Source organism: Pteronotus mesoamericanus, unplaced genomic scaffold (genome assembly GCF_021234165.1).
Source record: "Pteronotus mesoamericanus isolate MK-2021 breed Mesoamerican mustached bat unplaced genomic scaffold, CSHL_Meso_final scaffold_99, whole genome shotgun sequence".
Lineage (NCBI taxonomy): Eukaryota > Metazoa > Chordata > Mammalia > Chiroptera > Mormoopidae > Pteronotus > Pteronotus mesoamericanus.
Window position 1 is genome coordinate 15,725,343 of NW_026555330.1, and position 8,705 is coordinate 15,734,047.

The 8,705-nt window shown below is 62.8% G+C and overlaps 1 protein-coding gene across 1 annotated transcript; it reads left to right on the top strand.

The window, feature by feature from the left end:
- Nucleotides 1–612: 612 nt before the first annotated feature.
- Nucleotides 613–8,307, top strand: LOC129063763 (butyrophilin subfamily 3 member A3-like). The gene is made up of 8 exons (XM_054564828.1): nucleotides 613–928; nucleotides 2,501–2,782; nucleotides 4,096–4,254; nucleotides 4,363–4,383; nucleotides 4,462–4,488; nucleotides 5,697–5,723; nucleotides 6,120–6,146; nucleotides 7,331–8,307. Exons 1-8 carry the CDS (start codon nucleotides 628–630, stop codon nucleotides 8,026–8,028), a joined length of 1,542 nt encoding a protein of 513 aa, XP_054420803.1. The 5' UTR covers nucleotides 613–627; the 3' UTR covers nucleotides 8,029–8,307.
- Nucleotides 8,308–8,705: the final 398 nt, after the last annotated feature.

Consider the following 8,705-nt stretch of genomic DNA (forward strand, 5'->3'; position numbering starts at 1 on the left):
CAGGAAAGTGAAGGCTACTGGAGGCTGCTGGGCATGTTCGCACAGGAGGGCCCAGGACCCCCTGAGGGCGAGGGCTGAGGTACGGGCACTGCCGTTCCGTGTTTCATGGGTGATTCCATGGTGGGATCCAAGGGGAAGAGATGCCCCAGCAGACACGTGCAGAGCAGCGATCGCGGTTGCGCCCGGAAGGCCCTGGGGAGGCGGCGTCTCCACGTGGAATTCCCCACCTTCTTCCAGAACTTCATGGCTACACACCTCTGCTGGCATCTCTCTCCACACAGCAGGTGACGATGGCAAGGAGCCCGGTCCTCTCTCTGCGCGCCCTCCGCGTCTGCCTCGCCCTGGGCCAGCTGCTCAGCCCCTGCTCAGCAGGTAGGCCCGGCTCTGCGTTCAGGCGCCTGAAGCGTTTCCCTTTGCGCCCAGGCAGACCCTGGACTCCCCCATCCCTGCGAGGCCCGTCCAGGCGGCCCCTGTGTCAGGACCAGCTTTCTGTCCAGGGGTCCCTCCCCTCGCCCTCCCTGCCTCGGACACACCCCGGCCCTCTGGCCCCAGCTCCCCTGACGGAGCCCCCCCTTCTCACGACCAGCTCAGTTTGCTGTGGTTGGACCCCCTGAGCCCATCCTGGCCATGGTGGGTGAGGACGCCGAGCTGCCCTGTCACCTGTCCCCGAGGATGAGCGCGGAGACCATGGAGCTGATGTGGGTGCGAGCCAGCCCCAGGCAGGTGGTGCTCACGTACGCGCGTGGGCAGGAAGACACGCCGGCCGCAGAGTATCGAGAAAGGATTTCGATGCTGAGAGAGGACATCACAGCGGGGAAGGCTGTTCTGCGGATTCGCAACGTCAGAGCCTCTGACAGCGGAACCTTCCTGTGTTATTTCCAAGACGGAGATTTCTATGAAAATGCCCAGGTGGAGCTGCAGGTGGCAGGTGAGCCTCAGGTTTGCTCTATTCCGTGGGGCGGGGGGAGCAGCTCCAAGCCCACCTGAGAGCAGGTGCACCTTTTCTCCCGCAACTGGCTCCCCACCCACCCCCAACGCTGCTTCTCGGAGGCCCCTGACAGGCCCAGGATGTCCCCCAGGAAGAGCCCCTCCTGCATCCAGTACAGAAGCCCCTCCTGCCGCCCCCCAGGGCTCAGCAGGGAGGTGGGGACGGGAAGGAGGAGAGCACCTCCCCGCAGTGGGGGGCACACGGGTGTGTGGGTTCAGCACATTCCAGACGGTGGCCGTGGGCCCCCAGGTGCCCGCTGCTGTGGGTCCCGGAGGCGGAGCTGCGGGGACGACCCCTGTGGAGCCCTTGTCCCCCAACCACAGGCCCAGGAACACACGTGCAGTTGCACAAGCTGGGCGTGTCCTTGTGGCCGTGAGGGGGATCGCGCATGTGAGGAGAACGTGGGCGTTCCAGTGAGAGGGAGTCAGGGAGGACGTGGTGTGACCTCTGGGCTGTCGGGGACTCGGGGGGACATGGGAGCAGGGCTCTGCACTGGATCGGGTGCTGTCAGGCTGGTGCGGGTGTCGCTGGTCACCCTCAGGCAGGACAGGGAGGGCGGTCCTTGCTGTGTCTGCACACGGTCCGCGTCCCTCTGTGCGCGGACCCGGCTGCTGCGAGGCCCTGGCTTTGTCCTGACCCGTCCCAGCGACAAAGCGCCCGAGTCCGAGGCCGCTGCTCCAGGACGGTGCTCACGGGCAGGGGCCGGAGCTGCACTCACTCCCTCAGGACACAGCCCTACCTGGTTGGTCCCTGGGGAGCCCGGCGGGGGGTGGAAGGTGGGGGTCGTTGCTTGTCCCCACAGGGCCTCCTCAGCCAGACTCTGTCCCTTCCTCGAGACTGGAGCTCCTCCTAACAAAGTCCTCCCTGCAGGCGCCTGTCCTTTCAGGTCCTCAAAAGGCGCCCTCCCGTCTCCCCTTGTGTTTAGGGCTTTAGTGTCAGGTAGTTAAAAGTCCTCTGTCCCTGGCCCTGGGTCAGGTCTCTTCTGCCGGAAAGTTCTCCCCTCTGTGCAACGAGGTGATCGAAACCTCCCATGACTGAGGGACCCCAAAAAGAAGCTGGCAAGTTCAGCATTAATTACATTGAGGATTTGCCCAGGGGGCTTACAGAGAACTCAGAGAGAGGTTAGGGGCAAGACAAGGAGCATATCTTTCCCGAACGCCGCAGGACAAAGGCTTGCACAGGACACGCAGGGCGGACGGGGCTCTGGGGTGAGACTGGGTTCAGATAAGGGGGAACCACCCCCTTGCGAGGCCAGCGTGGGCGAGGGGCAGCTCCAGGAGCCGGCGGGTCTGGGCCGTGGGGGAGGGAGCCCCGTGTCTCAGGGTTTCCGGGAAGCAGGGTCCGCTCTGGCCCATGACCCACCCGGGCCGGGACTCCGGCAGGGGTCACAGGGTGGGTCAGCCCCGCCTGCGCACCGTACTGCCGGCCCCTCCCGTGTGCGCTGCCCCGTCAGTGCCGCGGACCCTCCCGGCACAGGGGCCCCCACGGCTCAGGCTCCCGCTTCCCTCCCAGCGCTGGGCTCCGAGCCCCACGTGGAACTGCGGGGCCTCGAGGCCGGAGGCGTCCGTGTGGGGTGCACGTCTGCCGGCTGGTTCCCGCGGCCCGTCATCGAGTGGAGGGACGCCAGCGGACGGAGCCTGCCCGCGGAGGCGGCGCCTGCGGCCGCGGACCCCCAGGGCCTTTACGCGGCCACAGCGTCTGTGGTCCTGGAAGGCGGCTCTGGGCAGGATGTCTCCTGTGCCATCAGAAACCCGCTGCTGGGCCAGGAAGAGTCAGCCCGGGTCTCCATCGCAGGTGAGCGCCCTGCCCGCGGACATGGGCTCGCAGTGGCCGCTGGGGAGGCGCGGTGTCTTCTGCCAACCTGGGTCCTGCAGAAAAGGAAGGCACAGAGCGGGGACGTGGTGCCCGTCCCCGTAAAGCCGTTACTGTCACAGAAGCCTTCAGAGCGTTTCCTGCTGCCACCGGCGGTGCCAGGCAGTGGGGACTGGGGGACAGGGGTCAAGGTCAGCAAAGACAGGATAAAATAGAAAAAATATGTACAACCCAAATGTTCCAGGGAGGATTAATCTCCTTAAAATATACCACGCCCCAGGGGGAAAAATGAGCAAAGAACAAAGATCATCAGTTCACAGAGAAGGAAGTACCTCGGGAAAGGATGTTCAATATGATCGAGTAGAGAAATGATTTCCACCTGTGAGACTGGAAATCAAATGGAAAATGAGGTGGTGGGTACCATTCTGAGGTGGGGCTGAGGGGAGACAGTCACTGTTAGAAGTCTGTTGCTATTATTTTCTGTGCATTTTGGTGTAAATAGGCACAACTTCCACTGGGGGCACTAGAGCCCCTAATCCCCAGTCCTCATCCACTTACACAAATTCCCACTCCTGGGCGTCTATGTGACAGATCAGCTTGCATTTGTGTGAAAAGACACATGCAAAAGTTTGTTTCTTATGCCATTAAATATCATAACACAGGGTCGGAGGCCGTGCTGGTGCCCCCACGGGAGCGTGTGGGCGGCGGGCGCTGCCCTGTGAGAGGGTCCCAGACCTGCCCCCAGTGCCGACGGCGGAAGGTCCCCAAGACACAGGGCCAGCGGAGAAAACAACAGGCAGACCGGCTTGTATAGAGCGCTGTTTTCTATGTAGACACGATAAAATCAAAATATATTCATGTTTTTAAAATTTAATAAGACTTGCATGGCACTCGCTATGGGTCAGTCACTTCATAAGCATTAATTTACTCCTTTTACCCATCAGGACATCAGGACCAGGTGGCCATTTCATTAGTTGAAGGTCACAGAGCTGGTCAGGCAGAAGACCTGGAACATGGAACCAGGCCTCCAGCCCCCAAGTTCACCTTCTTAATCACCAGATGAGGCTGGATCAGGGGAGGCTAATCAATGGGGGAGAGTGGAGGAGTGGAGAGATTTCGATGACTTTGTATGTTTTCTGAAATTCGAAATATTCCCATGTTAGAAGCAGGTATTTCAAGACAACAGTCTTATGTGACAGTAAAGGTTGAGGGTCTTTGGGAAGAGAACAATCATTTTCCCTCCCGAGACACCCTGTGTCACAGGTCAGAGAGAGGCTGAGGCTCACCCTTCGCAGGTCCCTTCTTCCGGAACTTGCAGCCCTCGGTGGTGGCCCTCGCGGTGACCCTGGTGGCTCTGCTGGGGCTCCTGGTGGGGACAGGGTGGTTCCTGTGGCGACAGCAGAAGAAGATCCAGGCCCTGTCCCAGGAGAAGCAGGGGGAGCAAAGCGCCAAAGGTGAGACCCCGCGGCAGGTGGCCCCCCCGCTCCCGCCCCGGCCACACCCACCACGCGGGTCCTCCGCTCCATCCGCTGACAAGACTTTCCTTTTCTACTTCTTCCCAGAGAAGCTGCAGGATGAACTCAGTAAGTGCAGATGTCCAGCCCATGCGTCCCGGGGTCCCTGGTGACAAGGTCACCGACTTCTGCCGTTGTTCCCTGCAGGGTGGAGGAAGATCCCGTACCTGCCACGTGAGTGCCCCCACCCGCATCCCAGCCCCTCTGCGCGGATTTCCCACCCCCTTCCCCCCGCCCCGGGCGCCAGGGGAAGAAAGGAGGACACTGCTGGGGGACCGGGCCCTGGTCTCTCTCATGGGGAAGGGGCTGCGGCCTCCGTGCACCAGGGGGCGCTCGCGCAGGAGACCCCCATCCGCGGAGGGGGAAGGAGAGGGGTGTGGAGGTGACTGAATCTGTGAGTGCCGCCCTCCCAGGTTGGGTCCTGAAATCTGTAGCCCACTGGGTAGAGAAGCAGGAGAGGGAAAAGCGTCCCCTAAGAGGAGTGGCCAGTGTCACTTGTCACAGATTTATCGTCACTGCTGAAAAAGAAGTGTGTGAACTCTTCCCACTCGGTTGCCCAATTGTTTCCGGAACAGGCAGGAAACAACGCAGGTGGAGGGGGTGGGTTCCCGCTCACAGGCGCCCACAGGTGTGCGCAGGGGAGCCCAGGCCCAGGTACGGCCTGGCCGCGGAGTGAGGTGGTGGCCCCTTATACAGTGGTTGTAGTCCAAGGCCCCAGGGGGTGCCCGACCGCAGATCGTACCAAACCCCAAACTGGGAGTTGTTTTTCTTTTCACGTAAAAAGGGCTTCTCACGGGGACCCCCGCGTTGCAGCGTCACTGGTCTTGCGCGTTGGGGCCGCTGGGATGGGAAACTTGGGCGACGTGACGACCAGCGCTGTGATGCTGCGACGGTGCATCTGTGACAGAGACGCCGCTCCGTGACCAAGGGGGACACGACGCGGGGGAAGAGCTGGACTGAGGGAGGACTCGGGGGGGCCGGGGGGGCAGACGGCACAAGGTTTCGTCACGCTGCTCCCATGCATATGAAATTTAAAACTTATGAATTGTTTATTTCTGCCATTTTGCATTTCCTGCTGTCCAGCCGTGGCTGACGGGAGGTGACTGACACTTGAGAAGCTAAAGCGGGGATGAGGGTGACAGCTGCACAGACAGGGACGGGACGGCTCTGCGGGTGACAGCGGGGACAGCCCATGCAGGGTGCCGGCGGGTCCTGAGCGGCAGCGGATGGAAGGGGGAGGGGAGCCCCCGAGGGAACAGGCTGAGGGAGGCGGTAGGAGAGGTGGGAGGGGTGGGGGGCACTCGGGAAGGTCACATCGTGCAAAGGGGGGACAGAAACCAACTCAGAAGTGACATCCAGGTGACACTCTGTCTCCGTTGCAGGTGAGGAGCAGTCTCAGGCCTACGCAGGTGAGTGAGTCTGACGCTGGACCCCTGGCTCCGGTGTGGGGAGCGTTGACCCCTCTGTTTGCTGGAGGAGGAAGGGTCACCTCCAGCTCAGGGGCTCCTGGTCTGTGACTGAGCCACCCCCGCCTTTCTGGACACTCAGAGGGGACCTTCCAGGTGCAGCGTCCCCTCCCCTGCTGACACCCACGCCCTCCCCCGGGCAAAGCCTGGTCATGTCGCCCGCGGCCCCAGCGTGAAGGGGGGAGACCCACCCCGGGAGAGGTTTCAGCCTGACCAGCAGGGCTGGGACGAGGGACGGGGATGGGGGAGGGGACGGAGGACAGGAGAGGGGAGAGGCTCAGTGAGGATCGGGGGGTCCGAAGTAATGACCTTCCCTTTCCTGTGTCCCCTTCCTTCCAGAGTTGAAGACGGCCCTCTTCCAGCCTGGTGAGTGGGTCCCTCTGTGTCCCCAGGACAGACCCTGAGGGCCCTGCCCCCTCTTTCCTCTCTGACTCTTCACTGGGACAGTTCTGGGGGGAGGTGACCTGAGGTGCTGGTCTCCTGGGGGACTTCTGATGGATGATCCTTCATAATCGATACGATCACCAGTTGGGTGTTGACTCTGCTCTGTCCTTCTCGCTGTCCCTAGCAAACATGCTCAGGGCTGTAGTTAAGGAACAAGATCATCGTCACCTAGAGGGTTTGCCTATTAAGGACAGTGAGGTGGGTCAAAGGTCGCAGCATGACAACGGGAAAGGAATCCGTGACGCCGAGATGGGGCTGGATGTGCTCACAGCCGCAGGTGGGGTGGCACTAAGGGAACCCCAAGGACGACTGGGCCCCGGGCTCACAGCAGGGGCCGCCGTGACCACCCGGGGGCCCAGGGCAGGGGGACGGGGAGGGGCGCCTGGAGCCCGGAGGCCGCTGGGGCTCGGGGAGGGGCTGCTGGGGGGAGGCTGCTGGGCGGGAGCGGCCCCCTGGGGACGTGGGGCCGGCGCTGCGCCCCCTGTCCTTCCTCCTTCCTGTCCACAGCCTATGCCTGCCGGGGCCCCACCCCGCAGTCACCAGGGGCCCGGGGCCCAGGGATGCTGTCCCCGGGGACCGACTCCTGGGGCCGGAGGGCGGGGACAGGTGGGGGGACCCCAGAGCACACGGAGCCCCAGCCCGGCCCCAGCACAGGAGGGACACGGCGTCTGTTATCACAGCAGACACTTCCTCTGAGCCGGGCTTGGGCTAAACTGACCAGCCAGTTGTCTCATTCCACCCTAGAGACGAGGGTCTTACCCCGTCCACAGGTATGAAACTGAGACTCAGCCTGTTCCATAGCTGGTGTCTATGGACAGAGAGGCTATAGGAAAAAAGATGTCATCCAGCTCAGGACATAGAGCGAGGGCTGCCATTTAGCCCTTGGGATTGCAGCATAGCTGGGCAGGGACAGTGTGGAGCAGCGTCAGGGACATGGGCGACCTCAGCCCTCCTCACCCTCCCCTGCCTCAGCAAACTCAGGGCCCCCGCAGTTTCCCTGGGCCTGGCCGAAGGTCCCATCCAGGGCAGGACAGGACCCCAGGCCTTGGAGGGCGCGGCCCAGAGGCCTAGGAACCTCGTCTGACCCCTCCCGACACCCCCTGCAGCGGACGTGCTTCTGGATCCGGACACCGCGCACCCCGCCCTCCGTGTGTCTGAGGACAAGAGGAGCCTGTGGCAAGAAGACTCCTGGGAGGACCTGCCGGACGCCCCCGGGAGGTTTACCGGGAATGAGTGTGTGCTGGGCTGTGCGAGCTTCACGTCGGGGAGACGTTTCTGGGAGGTGGACGTGGGGAAAGAAAAACAGTGGTGTGTTGGGCTGTGCAGGGACAACGTGAGCAGAAAAGTGGGCGTAAAAATGTCCCCCGAGAACGGGTTCTGGACAGTGGGGCTGTCTGACAACAATGAAGTCAGAGCGCTGAGGGCCCCTGAGACTATACCTACCTACGTGCACCCTCCCGAGAGAGTGGGCGTTTTCCTGGACTATGAGGCGGGGGAGGTGTCATTCTACAACGCCCTCGACGGGTCACACATCTTCTCCTTCCCCCACACCCCCTTCTCTGGGCCTCTGAGGCCTGTTTTCAGTACGTTGTCACGTGATCCCACTGCCCTGACCATCTGCCCAGCGCAGGAAGCAGTGGGGACACCCCTCGGGCCTGACCCTTTGGAGGCCCCAGTGGCCCCGGACTCGGCGGACGGGAATGCGGACCCTCAGGCTGAAGGAATCTCTTTGCTTCTCGCTGCCCAGCCTGGCGCGGAGGGCCCGCTGAACAGCAAAACGCCACATGAAGAGAATATTTACTAAAAACACACAGAGTGATGGACTTCACTAACATGCAGTCATTTTCCCTGTGATGGTAGGAGGTGAGGGTGCAGGACGCGACTCAGCCGCCCTCACAGAGCAGCCACCGCCCCCGTGCACTGACCTGTACCGGGGGCCGCGCTGACTGCCCCAGGGGACTGTCACTCACTGTCCCTCACGACGCCCCCGAGAGGCAGCCTCGTTTAGAAAGTGTGGAGACCGAGGCAGGGCCCCGGTCCCTGCCGTCTGCGAGGCCCACGGATTCCGTGCGGCTGGGAGAGGCTCGCCCTCTGCCCCTCCCGCTGCCCCTTGGCAGCCGATTGTTCCTGTCGGGCAGGGTCATGGGCCCCCTGGGTTCCCTTCCCAGGGCTCCAGGGGTGAAGGCCACCGCGGGCGACTGTGAAGGCCTCCCGAAAGCGCATCCTCGGGGTCACCTGTCAGGGCCGTGGTCCCCGCTTCACTGACGGGCTCCGCAGGGCGACGTGGTGCAGAGGGTGAATCACAGCGACCGCGCCTCCCAGGGCCGAGGACGGACCAGCGGCCACTCTCCAAACCAGCTGGGACCTGTGAGCACAGAGCAGCGCCCACCCTCCCACGTCACCCCTGAAGGCCCTCTGGGAGCAGGACTCTGGGAGGGAGGGAGGCAGGGGGACGTCCGGGGAACTTCCTCCCACGGTGGG